Source organism: Lampris incognitus, chromosome 1 (genome assembly GCF_029633865.1).
Source record: "Lampris incognitus isolate fLamInc1 chromosome 1, fLamInc1.hap2, whole genome shotgun sequence".
NCBI lineage: Eukaryota > Metazoa > Chordata > Actinopteri > Lampriformes > Lampridae > Lampris > Lampris incognitus.
Window position 1 is genome coordinate 139,792,065 of NC_079211.1, and position 22,554 is coordinate 139,814,618.

The following is a 22,554-nucleotide window of genomic DNA, read 5'->3' on the forward strand; positions in this document are numbered from 1 at the left end:
ATTGTCCTGCTGACTTCCTTACCAGGCCACCCTTGCAAGAGAGGTTACAAGCCTCAAGGTTTTGGTTTTGTTTTTTTGCCTGGTTAAACTAAGGTTAAAATAAAAACAATTATAATAACAGATACGATTGTTATAAAAACAATTATATTTTTTGGGCTTGCGTATGCGTCACATGCCACTTTTCTTCCACAGATGTTACCAAATGCATTGAAGTGCACAGGAAAGATGGCAGATATGGATTTGAGGCAGGAAATGAAACCCCGGAACCTGTTCGGAAAGATAAGTAATTTTAATGTTTAAATTTCATAAGCAGTAATTACACATCTTTGTACATTGTGATAGTATCACCAGAACTGCAGTGACAGTCTCTCGTTACAATACAGTAGGATTAAAAAATAAAGGCTTCAAGCTGAAAGGCACCAGCAACTGATCACAGTCTTCATGTAGTATTGAGAGGAGAAATAATAGCGCATTTAGCGTTACAGAAGTAATTTCAGTCCAAAAAGGTCACCGAAAAAGAAAACTTCACATTCTTCTAGTAATCCCTTTTTTCAATGAATTACAAAAATTACTAAAAGAAATATTTATTTTCTGACATCAACAGTTCTCACTCTTTCAACAGTATTGAGACAAATAAAGATGTACCTTAACCAGAAAAAACAAAACAAAACACAATGATACATGATGGAATTAATTATTTTTTTACAAGCATAAAAAGTGCTTGAAAAATATGACAGAAAAAATAAAAGAGGTACCACGGCATCCAAGGTTGATTTTAGAAATGTTGTGCTTCCATATCACCAGCAGGGGGAGTAAAGTAGCGCTAAAAGAACGAGTGACGTCACGTCCGATACTCGGCAAGCCAGAGTAAATCGATTCATTTGTTTCAGTGTACATTAACTGGCACTGTAAGCATAGCAGGCAATCATTGAAAGTGAAAACCTAGAATATCAGGAAAATGGATTGGAAAATGCCCGTTCAGTTATTTATAACCCCTGAAACACTGTAAACATTAAAATTACCTTCTGCAACAAAATCTGGAAAAGTCACCCATTTTTCTGAGAGATTTAAAACAATAATGCCAGTCAGGAAATGTTTTAGTCTTAGGACCCACACGTGTTTTAAACTGACAGCAAAAGAAAAAAAAAGCCTCCAACTTTTTTAAAGCTTTACATCGAGTTCCCCTCTGACACCAAGAACATTGAAGTTTCCAAAAGCAATGACGGTGCAAACTCCCTCTTTGAATGTGTTATGTGAAAAATAAAAAAATAAACAACAATATGAGGTTTATTGTAGTCTTGTAAAAGAACTGTATGGTATTTTGGTGCAATCATTAACAAAAATATGTTTGATTAGTAATGCAATATTTCAAGTTACCAAACACTCCACCTTGACCCCTCCACACAAAACACACAGTATATATACCTGACTTATTAAGTATACAGCTAAATATATATATAATATTAAGCCCAGTAAATCTCTTCACTATAAGGTTATATTAGCAGTATATCAACTCCTTATTAGTCTCTACACAGTGTTTTTATGCAGGTTTTCATTCTAACCAAACTCTACCAGCCATTTTAACAAATAAGCATACCTTCACCTGGAGTAATGAATGAGTTCAACTGATGTGCTGTTCGTTTGGAAGCAAAACCCACACATGAGCCTTCATAGCACATGGCTGGGACGCATGACTCGAATCTAATCTGTACTGAATATACTACGTATTTTCCATTTTGAAAGGTAGTTGGTTCCTCTATTTACAATACTGTTACACATTCATGTAGTCCAAGACTAACTGTAATAGAAAAGTGGTGTGTGTGTGTGCATATTGTGTATTCCCCATTGCATATGCATACATTGTATATATTATATATGCATACATTGCATATGCAATATTCAATTAAAGGCTGTTTCCAACTTCGTAAATTCTTTTAAATGTTGAAAATTCTTATTTATGACACTTTGCTGTTTTCTTTTCTTTCTTTTTTTTTTTTTAACCCCCCTCCCCCCTTTTTGTCCCCAATTGTATCCGGCCAATTACCCCACTCTTCCGGGATCACGCTATTCCCCCCCCCCCCCCCGTCCCGTCCCGTCCCGTCCCGTCCCGAACAGGCACCCTGACCGACCAGAGGAGGCGCTAGCGCAGCGACCAGGACACATACCCACATCGGGCTTCCCACCCACAGACACGGCCAATCGTGTCTGAAGGGACGCCCGACCAAGCCGGATCCCCGTGTTGGTAGGAAACGGAATAGACCGCCACGCCACCCGAACGCCCCTTCTTTTTCTTTTTTTTCCGACTGATGATTTTATTGACTGAGTAGTCCATCTAAGACACCAAACAACCAACATTACATCCAGCTCCCTGCGAATTTACACCATCATGCAACATGACCACTGAAATCTCAGCATACAGTTGTGATGACAACTCATACAACATAAAGTAGAATTGAAATTGTAAAATAAAAGTTAAAAAAAAATGTTGAGACCCCTTAATTGTTCGTCATCGTATTGTATACATGTACTGAAGACTTGAGTGGTCTGGTTGGTTAAAAGCACACTGACTTTATGGTGACACACACACAACATCCTTGGTGTGTGGGTGTGTGTGTGTGTGTGTTTGTGTACAGTCAAATATATAGGCGTGTGTCTCACAGTCCAGCTGGGCTTTGATCCCCAGAGTCAGACGAGGAGACGGATATAGAGCAGCGGCGTCTCTTGGCTGCGTTGGTGCACTGAAGCATGCTGGGATGGAAGCCCGCGTGCCGACGGGCGTGTTTAGTCAGATGGTCGCTCCTCATGAAGCACTTGTCGCACATGGGGCAGTTGAACCGCTTCTCACCTGTGTGTGTGCGGTAGTGACGTGTCAGCTCGTCGGACCGGGAGAACTTCTTCCCGCAGTCTGGCCAGGTGCACTCAAATGGCCGCTCACCTGGGGAAGAACACACACACACACGGACACAGTACTGAGTATAGGCCTTATCAAACAATGTCAAATGATTGGTTTTCTCTCGTCAAATCAAAACGTGGGGAAGCAGCAGGCTCGCGTTTCTTTTCCCGGAACGGTGACGGTGTCCGTAACTCCGAAACACCGGGTCAATCAGTTACGAGCGTAACCTCACTCAAAACAGGCCGGCTACACCCACCGAGGGCCCCCTCCCACGTGTTCCCGCCGACCACGTGTCTCCGCTTGTTTACAACCCACGGGGAGAGGCGAGGATCGGGATGACGTATGAGGAAGTAGCGGCGCAAGGGAGGGTTACCTCCGGGCAGGAACATGTGGGAGAACGGCAGTGTCGCAGTGACCCGCGGGTAAATCACCGCTTATAGGTCACCTCGCCGGTCTTACACACGTCCGCCTGTGTGCGTTGCGCGTCCGTTATCCTCATAAAGAGGGCCTGCCGTAAAGGTCGGTGATGGCGCTCAGCTGCGTGTCGTGTACGGTACACGGGTTAACATGACTTATCACATTTGAACCGCGCGTGACCTATTTCGCCATGCGCCACGGACATGGGCGTTTTTCCCAGAACAGAATCTCTGAGCGTGGCAGCCCTCGCCCCCCCCCCCCGCAGCCAGCCAGCCAGCAGCCCTCTCTGGTCCGCGGTCACACCTCCACCGGGTCAACCCACATGACGGCCATTCCCCCCCCTGTGAGCTGTGCGGTTCTGCGGGACATCTGCCGTCCCGCTCGCACGTACGCACGCCCCGTCGTGTCAGCGGAAACCACGGCGCCGTAAAACCGTCGGTCGCTCACGAATCCAAACATGACGGCTTTACCGAGCAGAACCGGTGACGGCGATGCGGTCACCATCCCTCACTAGACACCGGGGGTGGGGGGGTGTCGTTTTCACGGTGACGTGTAGCTGTACTGATTCTATTTAAAGAGAGAGCGAGAGAGAGAGAAAAGGTGCTTTCGCTCGAGGCGCGCCCCCCCCCCGAACCACTCACCGGTATGAACCCTGAGGTGGGCTTTGAGGTGGGACGACTTCCCGTACATTTTCCCACACCCGGCGAAGGGGCAGCGGTGTCTCTTCTCGGGGGATTCCTGTCTGGTTTCCGTCGCTTTGCTCCGCGGCGGCTGTTTCGTCGCGGCCGGAACCTGATCCTGCCGCACCCGGACCGAACCGCGGCCGTCCGAACCGTTCACCCGGCGCACCCCCCGATCCACCTTGTCCTGGATACCGACTTCCCCACCCCCCGTGCATCTCGTGCCTCCGTCGGCGATGGGCCTGGGGTTGCATTTGTTCAAGTCCAACAAAATCCTCGCTACCATCAGTAGAGTCCTGTTCTCTTGGCTCTCTTTCAGCGTGTCCTCTGTGGGAAAGGCATCGGGACAATCACTGAAGCGACACTCTGTGGTCAGGTTAACCTCAGACATGGCCACACTGCTGTAGGAGACTTTTGTCCAGTTCTGGTAATGGACACACACACAAAGAAAAAAAAATCCTCTGCTGTAGCACTTCTTCCAAACAACACGATCAACCTTTAAATCGACAAGAAATAGTTGAGACGCACTCTTCCTCTGCAAACGTGGTTAACCATCCACACGTGTCCTTTTCAATGTGACCATTCGGCAAAGGGTGCGTTTCTTATTGAGGACTAGGTCGGATAAACACCCTCGGGGGGGGGGGGATAACGGTCAAAATCGTTTCAGCTTTTGCCGTTAAAAAAAACACGCGCCTACAGCGACTCCAGATCGATAACGTGAGAAATGACGACCGAATTATCGCGTCTCGCTCATCCGGCCTGTCGGTGCTCACACATGCGTCAACTTGTCCCGTTTCCCTGCGTTGAAACACTTTCTCTCAACTCCAAGAAACACTTTCGCGGAATCCCACAGTGTCATATCAACACGACACTGCGATTGGCCGAGTGGAAACGTGACTCGATTTTTTCTTCTTTTTTTTGCACGCGCTACTTGGAATAGCCCATTAATGCATTGATTGACAGGAAGTGTGGCCATTCCCAGTCCAGCGCCAGTGAACTCGCTGTAGGGTCAAGGCAAGTTGCAACATTTGCAGCGTCCCTATGCGGTATGACCACGACGTGAAGGTGGGCTTTTTCCCCCCGAGTCAGACTAATTGTTACAAATGAATGGAAAAAAGAGAAAGGAACGACACAACAAAGACATAAAATATGGTGTTTATCGCTTCCCTTGGTAAACTCCAAATAGCATTAGTGTCAGTTATTATTACATTCCCCCTCACCGAGACACGGTGGAGGCATGCCTTCACTCATTCCAGCCAATGCAAAGCCAGAGAAGCTTGCAGCGCTTTGCTTCTGCACAGAACAAACAGGATACAACGAATGATAAAATGCGGGGAAAAAAGGATTGAAGAAAAAAGATGGACAAGAACAAGAAGTTTAAATGCAACCTTTCATCAAAATACACGATTGCACTGACAATTGGATAAGAAATACAAAAACTATTTCTCAAGAAATTCAGCGCAACTGAAAATGTCAAAACAGTTGTTTCCTGCATGAACAAAGGTGGGGTGGGGGAGCTGCATTTATTTATATATATTTAACAAGAATAATTAATAAAACATGATTTTATGAGCAGCGAGAGTTACTGATAGCCCTTTTCGACCAAAGTAGCTCTGGTTCAGGCACCGGTTCCGTTCAGGATTCTGAGAACCTTGGGTTAGCCCTTTTCCGCCAAACAGGGAACGGGTTCGGTGCCGGTTCGCAAACCTTTTTTTGAACGGTTCAGAGCATTTCGACCAAAATTAAATTGGTTGTGAACCCAAAAAGTTAGTTCCGAACCGGCACAAAAAAAGAAGAAAAGAAGGTTTTTCAGCGCGAAACGTGACGACACCAATGGGCGCGTGACATTCCAGAGGGGAGGGGATAGCCTAACGGTAGATAATGAAGAAGAGAAGAAGAGAGGAGGTAGCCTAACAGCAGATAATGAAGAGGAGAGGAGGTAGCCTAACAGCAGATAATGAAGAGGAGAGGAGGTAGCCTAACGGCAGATAATGGCGAAATCGGCAGATAACAGGGGTGCGCAGTGGTCAGCTGAGGAAACTCGGTGTTGGGTTGTTATCTGGGCATCTCCCGAGTCTCAGGAGAAACTAGAGAGTAGCACGACAAGAGTAAGCTGTGTGGCGAATTAGTAGAAGAGATGGCCAAGAGTGAGTTCACTCGAACGCAAGAACAAATTATCAACAAGTTAAAAAAACTTAAGAAGGACTACCGAGACGATAAAAAAGAGTTGTCCAAAAGTGGAGCTGGACGCCATAATAATATGACGCCATATTATTGCTAGCTAGTGGGTTTCAGTGGGATGTAGCTAATGTTTACGTTCAGTGTGCAACGCACAAAGGCCCCTGTTGATGACGTACAAGTGTTCCGCGACAAACGGGTCGAAACGCGGGCCCGTCCGCCACACGACACCAAGGGTCTCAGAATCCTGAACGGAACCGGTGCCTGAATCAGAGCTAGTTCTGGGTGTCGTGTGGCGAACGGGCCCGCGTTTCGACCCGTTTTTCGCGGAACACATGTACGTCATCAACAGGGGACTTTGTGCGTTGCACACTAGACGTAAACATTAGCTACATCCCACTGAAACCCACTAGCTAGCAATAATATGGCGTCATATTATTATGGCGTCCAGCTCCACTTTTGGACAACCCTTTTTTATCGTCTCGGTAGTCCTTCTTAAGTTTTTTTTAACTTGTTGATAATTTGTTCTTGCGTTCGAGTGAACCCATTTTTGGCCATCTCTTCTACTAATTCGCCACACAGCTTACTCTTGTCGTGCTACTCTCTAGTTTCTCCTGAGACTCGGGAGATGCCAAGATAACAACCCAACACCGAGTTTCCTCAGCTGACCACTGCGCACCCCTGTTATCTACCGACTTCGCCATTATCTGCCGTTAGGCTACCTCCTCTCCTCTTCATTATCTGCCGTTAGGCTATCTCCTCTCCTCCTCTCCTCTTCATTATCTACCGTTAGGCTATCTCCTCTCCTCTTCATTATCTGCCGTTAGGCTATCTCCTCTCCTCTTCATTATCTGCCGTTAGGCTACCTCCTCTCCTCTTCTCCTCTTCATTATCTACCGTTAGGCTACCTCCTCTCCTCCTCCCCTCTTCATTATCTACCGTTAGGCTATCTCCTCTCCTCTTCATTATCTACCGTTAGGCTATCTCCTCTCCTCCTCTCCTCTTCATTATCTACCGTTTAGCTATCTCCTCTCCTCTTCCTCTGGAATGTCACGCGCCCATTGATGTCGTCACGGTTCGCGCTGAAAAACCTGCTATTTTTTTGGTGCCGGTTCGGAACTAACTTTTCAGGGTCGAAATCAATCTATTTTTGGTCGAAATGCTCTGAACCGTTCAAAAAAGGGTTTGCGAACCGGCACCGAACCCGTTCCCTGTTGGTGGGAAAGGGCTAGGATGACAGAAGCTGACATCCATCTTTGTCACATTTGCATACTGAACGACAACAGGATCAGGGGCGTGTCTACAACAGTTTAGTGTGTGTGTGTGTGTGTGCGTGCGTGCGTGCGTGCGTGTGTGTGTGTGGGGCATGTTGGGTCACAGACTCAGAGGAGGGGGCACAGTGATTTATGTGTGTATGTGTATATACACACACACACACACACACACACACACAGACACGGCAGATGCATGAAATGATAACCTTTTCATATGATTTGAACTTAGCCATAGCCTTAATCTTAAACCAGAGTTCCAGGTAATAACAAAATGTAAATTAGTACAAAAACAATCGATTTGCTTATTCAGTATAATTCCAATATACATAAATAACAATTGGACATATTCATAGATATTAAATAACAATAAATAAGTATTTTACAAATTTAAAAGTATCATCACCTTCTTCTGCTTCTAGTGTTTTTCGGGCAGGCTGCCCTCCACACTCGTCAGTACACGGTGTGTGGCATGTGTTGCTTGGATTGTTAACTGAAGACTTGTGGTAATGTTGTGTTAATTTCTTTTCGCCCATAACTGCAAATTTCATTTGGTGTGTCACAACTTTGGTTCCAATTCATTTGAGGTACTTTCTCATAGGGCTACATGTGTTGTTGTTTTTCCCAATAATAATGACAAGCTAATTACCTATCATATTCCATATCTGGTATTGAGGGCAAGGGGGGGGGGAGTATCAGATTCCAGTGAGGGCCAGTGCCACCCCTGGTCCCGCCCCTGAACATGATACTTTAAGAATGCTCATATCATTTTCCCAAAGAGTTGCATATCGAAGGTATGTACTTTTTACACATATGAATTAGATATCTGATTAGGCCATATAACCTGTTCGGAGCAGCATGATGCATGATATACATGTATGTATATATATATATATATATATATGCATACGTGTGTGTGTGTCTGACAGTGCGTGAGTGAGTAAGATTAACACACGTATAAAAGACAAATTTAATATTAAGCACTTCCTCAAGCGTGTATAGTATAAACTTGCATACATGGCAATAACAACTCAACAAGCTTGCACATTTATCAGGATGAACAGATAAATGTTGGGCAATACAGTCACCTTTTTCCTTGTTTGCTTGCTTGGAATAGCGGGAGGTGAAAGTTTAGCTGATGTTGACCAGAAGCAGTTTATTGAATATGGTTGCTTCTACACACTGCCCCACCTGCCACTGCAATGCTTTTGTCGCTATACAGCGAGCCATCAGCCAAGGTCAAACGGTGGGCTTCAGAGTACGAGCTCATGTATCTGACCTCAAGCATGCTGCTGCATTCCTCTGCTGAAATCTGTTGATATACGGCTGCAGGACTACCCCAGCCTGTATAAGAACACAAGGTAATGTCAGGTTACATTTGACCCCAATTTCTGAGATTTAGGTTTGCCATTAATCAGTTAACAGTTATCATGCCACCCAACCGGCAGTAGAAGTGTTTTGGGAATGGTACATAAATCTGACATAGAACCACCTGGTCTACTGTCACACTTTCTTAGTCGTAAGCCAACCTGTCTCCAATCGGTCATGAGGCATGAATCAGTTTTGTTTTCTCCTGGAGTTTCAAACCCATGACCCACAGCTAAATTAGGCCAGTGAGTATGTATGTATGTATGTAAGCCATTTTCCTCAACATCATATTTGGCCTTTTCATGCACAATGACCGACACTACATGATGCTGTGCATGATAAAAGTCATGTTGCATGTTGCCACTGCAAAATCCAAGGAAAAGACAGCAAGACTGAAATGCATAAAAGTATAATATGAGATGTCTGGTCTTGACTTTTTTTTGCAAGGAGTCAAGCGGGTGCTTTGTTGCATCAAGCGCTGTAACATAGAAGTCATTTTCATAACCATAATGAACTATAAAAAGTTTCACCTCATACCATCCCTCACATAAAGGTTCATTTAATGCAGGAGATTTTTTTTTTAAAAGGCTAACAAGGTTTGTAGCATCCTCTATGGACGCAAGACTAGCCAAAACCAGTGTGGTATGAGATTAGATGCAACTCAGGAACATGACTATGAACACACGTGCAGCATGTCGAAACGTCACGGGCAGTTCTGAGGTGCAGTGGTTTGCTCCAGAGCACTTCGGCAGTGATGAGGAAGTGACAATCTCCCAGTTTTTTTTTATGGTTTGGTATGTGTCTGGAAACAGGCTGGACCGTACAGCCTAGTAATACCAGCACTACTACTTCTGCTGCTGGTAATAATAATAATAATAATGATAATAACACGTACCAATAAAAAAGAGACCTATGGAACCTGGGTATAGGATATTAGGATTATAACCTTATATATAGGATTATAACCTGCTGTTATAATCCTGTTATGTTCTCAACATTGCTATGTTTATGAAGACCATGTACACATGTGACTTTAACACGTAACATGACACCTGGTAAAAGAAGAAAAGAAAAGAAAAGAACGAAAGAAAGAAAACAAACTGCCTATGCACCAGTCAGTTCAAGGACAAAGTTCCAAGAAATGTGTTCCGTCTTGGTGGCAGATATGGAGCAACGTCTACCAGGCTCCGCTTTCAGGAATTATAACACGGTCACGTGTTCCCCCTTTCTTGAAGCGGGGCCGCGCATGCGCACGCGCTGGCCCGCATCTCACCGAGCTGCTGCTTCTTCAGCCCCGCCGAGCGCAGCGAATCGGCGTGTAGGCCGGACGTCGGTACCTGCGGTCCCCCCAGAAGCCCCCATTCGCACCAGGCCGCTGACGCGCACATGTAGACTTTACACCGACTGCAGAGCAGCCAGCCTCGAAAGGCAGGACGGACAAGGCCTCCACGCCCCCTCTGACGAGCTGCGAAAATTATTTTCGTGTTAGTTGCATTTTTTTTAGCCACAAAGCGAGTCATAAATTTTGGAGGGGGGAAGGTTTCCTCGTATCCTCGTCATTTGACTTGCTCAGTCGCGGCTGTCGGCAACTGTCTGAATCAGCCCCGTCGCGTCCCGTCCTGTGCCTCCAGTCCACGTCAGCTTTCCTTGGCCACGGAACCTCAGATTTCCAGGAAAAGTGGGGTTGAAGAGGGAACGCCGCTTGAGGCCCCCCCCGCCCCTCCCTCCCCCCGGACGAGTCTAAACATTTCCTAGGAAAAACAGAATAGGTGCGCTCTGTTGGGACGTCCCGTTTCCCCTCTGACCCAGGAATGCCGGCGGGTTTTGGGGGTCGTGCTGTCGAGATGTTGTTGTGATTGCGTCAGAGAGACGGAGTTTTTTTTTGCAGTCCGTCAGGGAGGACGTGAGAGAGACAGACTGACCCAGAGAGGAGGTGGGGGTGGGGGACATGTGTAACTTTAGAACAGAATGTTCTCTTCCGCGCTGCTGCCGAATGCGCAGCGTCCGGGCGAGTGGTGAATAAGCCACAAACCACAAGGTGCAGGTCTCACGGTACCCCCACCCCACCCCACCCCCCACACAAGACTGGCTGTTATTTCCGCCAACTGTCCTTTAATTCAAGCCAGTCTGTTTTATCTCTTTAGAAAAAGAAAAAAGAAGAAGATATTTAAACTTCTGCCCCTGGCCTCTAGCTGCCCCCCTTCCACATCCCCCCCACCCCGCTGTGAAGTGCAGCCTCCCCGGCGGGGGGGGGGGCTACTACTACAACTACAACATCAAAAACAACGCGCTTAGCAGGTTGTCCAGTGCCTCACTGCTTCCGGTCTTGCGTTGTCGTAATTCACAAAACGTCAGAACCAGACCCAGGATAATGGGTGGTTGATTGAGGGCCCAGTCTGAGCCGGATCCGACCGGAGAAAACGGAGGTGTGTCCCACACACGCGCATAACGCAAGACTCGGGAGTTATGAACCGATAACACGCGTCTCGCGTCCTTCTCAGTTGATGGTAATTGAAAACGTGGACCGGTTCCGCTCCAACGCTTCCGAGCACCCCCGACGTAAGCAAACCTCCCAGAGACCCAGATTCAGTTGTTGTTTACTGTCAGTCCTCGCAGGGCTGTCAATCAATGTGACAGCGACGGCAGAACTCCGGTCATGTGTTTTGCATTTTGGTAGCTGGCCACCCTCTTGTTTACGTTTGAATTATGGGTTTTACCTTTAACTCCATCCAGGATGGTTTCAGAGAAGTGCTTATGGCCATGTGGAAATGTTGCTGCGCAGTCGTCTCTCCTCCTCCTCCTCTCCGCAGCAGGCACCAGGGCACTCCTCCTAATCTGTTGCGTTCGTCAAGGTTGCACGGGTGTCAGTGAATTGAAAGCAGAAGACACGCGACAGGAATCTATTTAGGTTGTTTATTTAACAATGCATGCCAGACATGATCCTATTCACATTGAAGAGTACAGATTTATTTTTGCATCAAAATACTCACTACTGTGATTTCATACTATAATCTCTCTCTTCTCTCTCTCTCTCTCTGAGTCAGCTATACAGCAGGTCAACTCTGTACACTCTCCTTTTAAGAACTGCATGCATTTAAGGACATTAAATAAAGTGAGACCAGTAGGAGGGCAAAACCCCTTTCAGTATTAAAACCACAATATCAGCATTTATTGCAGAAAATGTGTGCAGACTTCGTAGGTTACAAGAACTCACTGACAGGTCATCAAAGGGGGGAGGGGGGGCAAAGTAATCTCTTGGTTGTAATCATATGCTCGTGATTGCACAAAACTGTAAACTACAATATAGGAAAATATTTCAAAAATACTGTACATTGGGATTTTGATGGATTGTGTTGCATTGGCACACCTCTTGTTAGTATGCTATTGTCATCTACATGTCAGGACACACACACACACACACAAAATGGCATGTGCACACATACATGCATGTGTGGACGTGTGTGTGCATGGACACACACATGTCCACACACCCACACAGACACACTTCTACACACTGCCCTTCAATTTGGACTGTCAGCATCTTGCACAACAGCCATGTCAACATACACAAAAATGCTTACAGAATCATGCATTCACGAGTTCAGAAGTGCCATGAATACATTATGCTATCTCATAATCCTTACTATAAGGATAAGGGACAAAAAAACAACCAAAAAAACAACCCTCTCCTATATTTCCTCGTTTTTTTTATTTCCCTTGAAAAGGGGGCGTACACGAGGACTTAAACCTCAGCATGGCCAAACACTCAGCTCTATTCACACTGTGGAGCCATGCAAAATTAAGGTGAGCTGAGCTATTCTACCTCTGCTTGGTTATCCGTCTCTACATCTGCCACGGCTGTAGAGACAATAGACTAGCCGAGCAAAGTTCAGCTCAATTTGGTTTGGTTCAGCAGTGCCATGTGAGGGGTAAATTTGTGTATCAAAAGCCCCCTCAACTAAATATACAATCTCGGATAAACCCTAAAAAAAAAAGAAGAAAAAAACTCTCTCACTGTAGTTTTTGGTCTGTCAGGAACTTTGTCACCGGTGGGAGAACAGGGTGAGTAGCATGGAGACATTACTCTGTGATATCACATATACACAAATAAAAACATAGAAAAATTAATGTCCTCGTGTTCCCATTTTGTATTGGAAGCATTTTCCTAACCAGAGACTCAAAGATATTCTCCTTTCTTTCTTTCGAACCATATATTTGTACCATGTTGCATTACTCTTGGATGAAGCCGTGCCTCAGTACTGACCTGGGGGTCAGCTTTTCCACTCTTTAGCCTAACCTCAACCTCCTCTGCGGAGGAAACTGCTGAACTAATCCCATGTCAGCATCGAGAGGTGGGAGGAAGTCGCTCTAGCTAGCTAGCTAGGTCCCAAGATGCCCACTTAGCAGTTCACATGGATCATTTAACTACTCAAATAATCACAGTATCTGGAAAAATATCAACACCTGCAGGGATTTTTTTTCTTTTTACCCATTCATGGTCACTCAGTGCCTGTAGTGTGAGAAGTAATTCTCAGCTATAATGCCGTCGTTTTTTTTCCTGATCCAGTTTAATCATTTGCGGCGTACCACGTACGTGATGAATGGCTTCATTATGAGGTCATAGGGCAGAGGAGGCCGATAAGGCCCCATCATTGAGGATGCTCCCCCATTCAGTGTTTTGCTTACAGACATTTAGGACGTTATGGTGAGTCTCGTTAAGACATTAAGCACATTTTAATGGACTAGTTCACATTGCACTACAGCAGCTTTAGGGTCAAGGGTCCTCAGAGGGGACGTTTTTGCTCGTGCCGTTTTACAATCCGCTACTTTAAAATATCATGGGAACCAAGTGTCCATGAACGTGTGTGAAAACAAAACGTCTAGAAAAATCGCTAAAATCTGAGTTATCTAAATAGCTTGGAGAGAGAAAAAAACAAAAAAGGAATTTTCTGGGAGAAATTTCACAGACAACTCTCCAGCCACGCTGAAAAAAAAACAACCTTTGATTTGGTACTGCTGGCAGCATCTTTACATTAAAAAATGTCCCATGACAGCAGTTTGGTAAAACATACAATAAAAATTTTAAATACTTTAAATATGATTTAAATGTACAATATATTAGACAATTCTATCATATTTCATAAATGTTACAATACATGAGTATTTAGTGCTTACAGGTGCCACTTTGTATTAAATTTAAAAGCTTAATTAGAAAATACTTAAAATTAGACAAAAATAGCACTGAGAAGATAGAAATAGTCATTTAGCAATTCAAACAGGCATTCGATTATCCTTAATAAGCAAGAAAATGTCTCAATAAATAGAATCAGTCTCAAAATAAATGCAATGTGGCTAAATTTAATTGTAATATTGATGAAATATAAAATGTAAATATATATATATATATATATATATATATTAAAAAAAATCAATCTAAAATTCTGCTCGATTAATTGCTCCTATCTTTACAAAGCTATTATAGAAGGACATTCCGCTCCTTGTCGACATTGTCATCTTGAATAATAAATAAAGAGATCTGAAAACACTGATCTGGCTCTTGTCTTCAAAAAGTAACCCAAAATGTCCGTCATGTTGCTACAAACACTTAACAGCACATTATCAAGTTTCAACCCTAAAATTGGCTTTTTTTTCTCTTGGAAATGGAGACATTTTTCTACTCTCTTTCGAACCTTTGAAATGTACATTATTGGTTATGGATTTAGCAGTTACAACAGGTCTGCATTTAAGAGGGTCCTCGTTTGCAGTGACTGGGTTCGAATACAAGGAAGGGAACGACACTTATGAGACAAGGAAGGACGGATCGGGTGGTCTTATTCTCTCAGGCGCCGCGCCCTCGCAAAATGACATCACTGCCCACAGCACGCCGGGGATCGATGGGCCCGGAGAGAACAAGCGTTCCTTCAAATACTGCCTACTGTGGAATGTGTGTTTCGGTGTCAGGTCCACGTAAAGGAGGTTCATAGATAAGTATTACTTCTGCAACAGGCTCAAAAGCATCCTCTAGTGTTTACTTTTTAAGAGAACAAACAAAGTAAAGCTGACTGTGACGCGGTTAGGCCAATAGGTATAGTTCCTAGCAACACTTCAGGTTGGGTTTCTCCATCCATACAGCCTCACAGCCTCACAGTCCGAGTTGTGTGTAGCGACAGAGAACGATTGTCAGTCTGCTTAATCTCTAACAGTAGACACACGTGTAGTTATTTGTATGTGTCCACACACACACAAACACACACACACATGCTCATGTGCCCCAAAACTCCTCCAGTTGGTTCTCTTCTTGATGCAGTACTGTGCTGCTCGAATCTGACTTTCGTTATGCAGGTTTGCTACGCTGTCGTGCTACGGCCCAACTTTACATTGTGTAGCCCAACACTATTTAACTGTTAATCAGCTAGTTTTCTGTTTAATTTTGCTGATCTGTAGCAAAGTTAATATTTAAAAAAAACACAAAACAAAGAGGAGGATATGCCTCATTTTAGACACTGTGAATATGACGTTAGTTGGGTTGGAGGCCTGAAGAGGGCGTGTTTTGTTTTTTTTACGAGTCATAGCGCAGCAAATAAAGACAAGTGTGAATTTGCTTTCACAGTGAAAAGAAAAAAAAACTTTACATTTAATATAAGGGTATACTGAAGGACACTGGGATAAATCAGTAACAAGGTCAAAAAAGCTGTAATCAAGAAGGGGAATCACTTGCTGAATTATTTCCATATTGTGAGACTTGCACAAAATGTCTTCTTTTTTCCTTCGTTTCACTAATGCTTGGTGTTAGAGGACGGGGCTAAGAAGACAGTATGTGGAGAGAAAGGAAAGCTTAAATACTGACCTTTGTTCAGGGACATATCGAGATGACCGCGGTGTTTTAATTTTCGCCAAAAAACTTTCTTTCTCCTGACTTGTTTCTATCTCCATCTTGACTTCAGTTACTATGAAATAATGTTGCTAAGAGTACAGTATACTTTCTTCAACTAGCATGGTGACTGATATGTGACGTGACACAGTGGCAAATTGTCTACTCGACAAAAGATGAGTGGAAGACAAAGACATACACCTTCCACTGCCAAAACACCCCATTTAGAGTTACTCGGCTACAACAGGAGGTAAAAACTAGCCTAGATTTATAGCTCTTTGAGTTTTAGTGGTGAACAGTAGGACCCCTTCCTCTACCTTCTATACTCCAGCGTGAGGTTGCTCTCCAGCATCGGCTATAGGGAGGGTAAAGCCGTCAACACATGATGAGAGAGGTCTGAGTTGTGCTCGCTGCTTGGTTGGGTGCAGAGCATCAAGTGATGATAGCTGAACACTATAAAAGCAGAATAAGAAAAAAAATGCGGTAGTTTTTATGCATGCTCAATAATCCAGGTAAGGAAATCACAGAAAGTTGAATCGGTTCATCTGGACACAACATTTCACCTAGTGTCCAACTTGTATATGGAGGAAGTGGAAAAGAGGGCTCTGATGTCATATCCAGGGGCACCATCTAGGCATTGGTTCAGTTTTGTGGTTGACACCTGGGTTAAAATTAAATCTCAGGATGCACCACATTTCACCCACCACGTTAACTCTGTGGACAACCACATCAAGTTCACCAGGGAGGATGGGAAAAATGGCAGGTTACCCTTCTTAGGCTGTGATATTGTAATTGGTGATGGGGGACATTTGATTGTTGATGTTTACCGTAAACCAACACATACTGATCAGTATTTAAGGTTTGACTCTCATCAAACTAGGAGTCATCAGGACGCTGTACCACCAAGCTGACAACGTCCCGACTGACACAGTGGCCGTGGAAGGGGAGAAATCCTACATTTAAACAGGCCCTGGTGTGGTTATCCTAACCAAGCATTTGTCAAAGCCGGGAAGATGCCTAAACAGTGCACCAGCCAATCGAAGAGAGAAGGACAACAGCCGTCTAAGCGTAAACCAGTGGTGATTCCATATGTGGCGGGAGTGTCGCAACAGTTGAGAAGCGTATTTTCCAAACACTGCGTCTCAGTTGCTTTCAAACCCCAAAACCCGCTGTGCCAGAAATTGGTCCACCCCAAGGATCGGGTGCCCCGGCACAAACAGCAATATAGTGTACCCTGTTAAGTGCCAGGAGGATTGCCGTGACATGTACATTGTGGAAACTAAACAGACGCTGGCCTAAACAGAGGATGGCACAACACAGAAGAGCTAACACGTCAGGCCAGGACTCCTCAGTCTACACCATCTACAGGCCAGTGGCCACTCTTTCAAGGATGAGGATGTGCACATCCTTGATAGGGAGGAACGCTGGTTTGAATGGGGAGTCAAAAAGGCCATCTATAGGGCGTCCGGGTGGTGTGGCGGTCTATTCCGTTGCCTACGAATATGGGGATCTCTGGTTCGAATCCCAGTGTTACCTCCGGCTTGGTTGCGCGTCTCTATAGACACAATTGGCTGTGCCTGCGGGTGGGAAGCCGGATGTGGGTGTGTGTCCTGGTTGCTGTACTAGTGACTCCTCTAGGCAGTCAGGGCGCCTGTTCGGGGGGGAAGGGGAACCAGGGGGAATAGTGTGATCCTCCCACGTGCTATATCCCCCTGGCAAAACTTCTGTCAAGTGAAAAGAAGCAGCTGGTGACTCCACATGTATCGGAGGAGGCATGTGGTAGTCTGCAGCCCTCCCCGGATCAGCAGAGAGGGTGCAGCAGAGATTGGGACGGCTTGGAAGAGTAGGGTAATTGGCCGGATACAATTGGGGAGAAAAAGGTAGGGTGACCAGAAAAGTGTACCGCACGTTAGTGCACATGCACACGCATATGCACGCGCTCACAAGCTTGTCTGTCTCGCCGGACATGATACATTAAAGGATTTTTATCCCCTCCCACCTAAAAAAGACAGGCTAGAGTAGCCGGGACTCGGGACACACAGCTTGAAACTGGGACAATCCCGGACAAACCAGGACATCTGGTCACCCTAGAAAAAGGGGGAAAAATTCCCCTTCGCTCCCCAAAAAAAGAAAAAGAAAAAACAAAAAGAGGCCATCTATGTTAAGAGGGAACGACCATCCCTAAACCGGGGGGGGGGGGGGGGGCTAAGAGCACATCTGTCAACATCTTACAATGCTGGGATTGCAAGTATTTCCCAATCCTCTGTGAATAGTACACATGGCCATAGTAACTCTAGTTAATGGCCACGGCAATTTGCATATGAAACTAATCGTAACTGTATTGTTTATAAGGCTGGGGACACCTGCAGTCAGTTTAGACTGAAGAGGCCACTTATAGATGAGTGATGAAACATTTCTCTCAATAAACGTTGTGTCCAGATGAACTGATTCGATTTTCTGTGAAATCCAGCAGTCTTGTCTGATGACTGATACGTCACGATTAAATACTTTTTTTCTTCCTAGGTCTTGGTATGATCTCAAATTAATGTTGTATAGCTCGGGAAACTCAGAATCACGGAGCATCAGCTTGCCCTCCATGTGTGAGCCAGAACTGCTGATAACTTGCACGTCACATAAAGCTGTATTGTGACAACGCGCTGCGAAAGGTCAACGACAAACATGGTTACGGTTCAAAAGAGTTCGAACTCTGAGCGCAGTGGCAAGGTAGAAAATCCAAATGGCCTGGTTCGGTGGAGAAAAAGTAAAGCTGACATCTAAAGATTAACGATTACGATTTCAAAGGGTTGTGTTTTTTTGGCTGGGAAAATAGAGACATTAGCATTAGCTTTCCCTCCATGTTTGAGCCACAGCCAATGAAATCTAGGATGTCACACAAAGCTGTCACCTGATTGGAGGTGCTTAAGTCAACAGCTGCTAGGCAGGGTGATGTCGCTCCCTCAATAGGAAAACAATGGCTCAGCCCACTCACAGTGGTTTTTCCGCTCGTCATGTGTTGTCGGCTTTAGTGATAGAGACGCCCTCTGATGGTAGCGTTCCTAACTAGACGTGAAATGGTTCAATTCTCAATGGGGAATTTTATATATATATAAAAAAACTTCTTAGGCTACATTGCAATATTAAGGCAGGGATGCCATTTAAGGTATAGTTTGAGTCAGCCTTTACTCATTCTGATTATCTTTATGCAGTTACAGGCAAAATAAACTTGTTCCAATGATTTTTTTTATATATATGTATATATGCACACAAAGACGGGTGACAAAGTAAAGGAAAAACCAACATAAAGTGTATAAAGTGTCTTAGTAAGGTGTTGGTCCACCACAAGCCTCCAGACAAGCTTCAGTGCTCCTACAAGTCTCTGAAGTCTACTGGAGGGATGAACACCATTCTTCCAAAAGATACTCCCTCATTTGGTGTTTTGATGATGGTGGTGGAGAGTACTCTCTAACGTCTGTCCACAATCTCCCGTAGGTGTTCAATTGGGTTGAGATCTCGTGGCTGTGAAGGCCATAGCATATGATTTACATCATTTTCATACTCATCAAACCATTCAGTGACCCCCTTGTGCCCTGTGGATGGGGGCATTGTCATCCCGGAAGAGGCCACTCCCATCAGGGTAGAAACGTGTCATCATAGGATAAAGGTGATCACTCAGAATAACTTTGTATTGATTTGCAGCGACCTTTCCTTCTAAGGAGACAAGTGGACCAAAATCATCCCAGGAAAATGACCCCCCCCCCCACACACACAGTATAACTGAGCCCCTGGACCTCCTCACTATAGGCATCAAGCATTCAGATTTTTCCTTTAATTTGTCATCCGTCACTGCAGCATACATGCTGAAAAGCCTGTGATTCGAGTAACTATGCTGGTATGGTTTTGTTATAATTTTTCAAAAACCAGTCAATAGAAACAAAATTAATGCAGATGTTATTTCAATAGCAACGCAACCATTAGAGTGCATATGTTTTCACTTTTCCTCCCTATAGTTTAACTTCCTATGCTTTTTTGTAACCTTAACCATTAGTAAGGAAATCTATCCAAGATCAGCATTTTTTTGGGCAACTTCAACCTCCTCTAACCTTAACCTCTTTCTGTTTGACTTATCCATCCTGTGTGTGCTGCCCAATATCTGCATTGTCACGTATAGTTTTGCCTGTCAAAGCTGCGAAATGCTGATGGAGTAGCCAACTTCCTCATGGAGAGGTTATCAGTCTTGGCTGTTTCAGGCCGTGCTCCTGACTTGCTCCTGAGGAAGGGGTTTCTAGCTGCCCCCAAACCTCGGCCTCCAGGCCCTCTATCTGCCCCTGGACCTGGTCCCCTTTCCATCCTCTCACTCACTGACAGGCTTTTCCTGTGTGGAGGGGCCAGGGTAAGGGAAGGATGGGAGTCATCTGAGGAGCAACTGTTTGCTCGCTCCAGCCTAGAAAGGGGGGTGCAGAGAGGAGCCCCGCTAGGCCCTCCAAGGCCCCTTAGACGAGGGGTTTCAGAGGCTGAAACTAGGTCTTCAGGGTCCTCTGGGTCAGACTCTGTGTGACTAAGCTCGGCCTCCCTCTCTGGGTGGGAGGAACCAATGTCTGGCGCCTTGTCAAAGGGAAAGGAGGTGGATCCTCCAGGGGAATGTGAGCGCTCCGCGGGAGTGTAAGGAGCTGAGACACAGCGTGTGTCAATGCAGTCAGTTATGCTGGTGTACTCAGCTGCTTTTACCTGGACTCCTGCCCCCATCCCACCATAGCTGGCTCTCGGTGTGAACATGAGACTATGGGATTTGACTAAAGGAGGCTCGTCCAGGAAACCAACCCCGACTGTGGAGAGGTAGCGGCTACTTTTAGAGCGCTCTAGCACTCCTGCTGAAGGTGGGGGAGATGGTTCCATGTCCCAGGAAGGAAGGGCGTTGTCCGGTAGGAGGTGGGCTGAGCACAGGGACAAATCTGCTGCTGCGCTATCCTCAAACATAGCTCCGGCTGTTCCACTGCTTCCTGCGCCACCCTCCGAGTGCCTGTCGCCCAAACCGCTGGCGGCAGCGCTGCTGAAGTCCCGGCCTCCTGACAGCACCGCCTCCATGATCTCTGAATGGAGGGAGGATTCTCTCCTGAGGGGCGGAGCCATGCGGAGTGGATCCAGGAACACATCAGCAGGCCCCACCTCCTCAGAAGTTGAGACATAAATGTCAATGCATGATGATGGGCGGTGCTGCTGGGAGACCGACAGCGTTGCTAGAGGAAGGGGCTTAGACTCCTTGGGGGCAGCAGCAGAGGCCACTGATTGTGAGCTATTGGCACGGTGTAGACTAAGCGAGCGCTCTTTGAAAAAGCTCTCAGCACGTTCAGCTCCACTTGTGCGTTCACCACCACGACCCCCTCCAACGTAGAAGGAGTGGCTCCTTGTCCGTGCAGCTATGCTAGTGGGGGAGGGAGGGGACATGGAGCCCTCTGCTCCTCCCTCTAGTGCTTCCTGTAGACGGTAGGAATTCCCTTCAGTGCTGTTGAAGCTGCTCTGGCGAAGGATGTATGCCGCGTCGGGGCACTCACCCTGACGGAGAATGTAAGCTGAGTCAGTACAGTCAGACGAGGTACGGGAACGAGCTTTGTTGACCTCGCCACGCTCTACACCCGTCACACGTTCCAGCGCTACAGCAATCCGCCCGATCAACTCCTCCATTTGGGCCAGACGAATGTCGACCGTCTGTAGTGAAGCCTTCATGAAATGTTCTCTCTCATTGACCTCCTCCAGACGCATGGCCATGTTCTCCACCCTGGGAGGGGTGGCAAAAGAGGTGAAGGAAGGGGGAAAAGTGATTCTTTTGTTGTGTCATATGTATTATCTTAAAAGAATAGTTTTGAAATGTTGAAGTCCCAAATTTATATTCATCACTCATGGGTAGGCTTCATTCTCACTGTCATTCCTTTACCTCATACTAGACATGCAGGTCCAGCATACCATCTAGTTTATTGCAATTAATGAAAAATCCAGAATCCTCATTCAGTGCAAAAAAAGCAATCTGGTGTTCACCCGAAGTTAACATGATGCTACAGCAATCTAATATATTGCTTTCCTGTATGGCGGTAGTGACTACTGATGTTAATCACTTGAAGGTTGTGTTGCAGGAAGTAGCGCGATAGGAAAAAACTGTAACTGACCATAAAAATTACTGTAAATGTTTAGAATAATCACTCAATTTCACTGTATGATTACTGTAGAAGGAAGAAGAAGGAAGACTGTGGAGTTCAGGGAGGAGTTAAGACAGGCACTGGATGGTAGTGAAGAGTTGCCGGGTGGCTGGGCAACTACTGCAGAAATAGTGAGGGGGACAGTTAGGAAGGTACTTGGTGTGTCATCTGGACAGAGAAAGTACAGGAAAGTACACGGAGGAAGAGGTTGGTGAAGAAGAAGTGGGATAGTCAAAGAGATGAAGAAAGTAGACAGGAGTACAAGGAGATGCGGTGTAAGGCGAAGAGAGAGTTGACAAAGGCAAAGGCATATGGCGAGTTGTATGAGAGGTTGGACACAAAGGAAGGAGAAAAGGACTTGTACCGATTGGCTAAAGAGACGGCGTGAGCTGGGAAGGATGTGCAGCAGGTTAGGGTAATGAAGGTGCACTGGAGAGAAAAGTAATGAAAGTCCGTAGGAGCAAGACGGAATACATATGTGTAAATGAGAGGGAGGACAGCAGAATGGTGAGGATGCCAGGAGTAGAGGTGGGGAAGGTGAATGAGTTTGAATACTTGGGGTCAACTGTTCAAAGTAGCAGAGAGTGCAGAAGAGAGGTGAAGAAGAGAGTGCAGGCAGGGTGGAATGAGTGAAGGGTGTCAGGAGTGATTTGCAACAGAAGGGTACCAGCAGGAGTAAAAGGGATGG

General features: G+C 45.6%; 2 protein-coding genes across 2 annotated transcripts in view; both read right to left on the reverse strand.

Moving 5' to 3' along the window:
- Nucleotides 1–2,067: 2,067 nt before the first annotated feature.
- klf9 (Kruppel like factor 9) lies at nt 2,068–4,889 on the reverse strand. The gene is made up of 2 exons (XM_056280570.1): nt 3,952–4,889; nt 2,068–2,935 (listed from the first exon to the last, which is right to left on the reverse strand). The coding sequence occupies exons 1-2, from the start codon at nt 4,379–4,381 to the stop codon at nt 2,655–2,657; spliced, it is 711 nt and encodes a 236-aa protein (XP_056136545.1). The 5' UTR covers nt 4,382–4,889; the 3' UTR covers nt 2,068–2,654.
- Nucleotides 4,890–19,836: 14,947 nt separating this feature from the next.
- trpm3 (transient receptor potential cation channel, subfamily M, member 3) overlaps nt 19,837–22,554 on the reverse strand; it is a 244,938-nt gene continuing 242,220 nt past the window's right edge. Inside the window, exon 27 of the mRNA XM_056284922.1 lies at nt 19,837–21,451. Coding sequence (XP_056140897.1) covers nt 19,837–21,451 — 1,615 coding nt within the window. The remainder of the gene's footprint in view (nt 21,452–22,554) is intronic.

Excerpts from the sequence above, each read along its gene's own strand:
- klf9 (XM_056280570.1), bottom strand. The coding sequence starts at position 4,381 with ATGTCTGAGGTTAACCTGACCACAGAGTGTCGCTTCAGTGATTGTCCC. Across the intron at positions 2,936-3,951 it reads CCACCTCAGGGTTCATACCG|GTGAGCGGCCATTTGAGTGC; the intron begins GTGAGTGGTTCG and ends GTTCTTCCCCAG.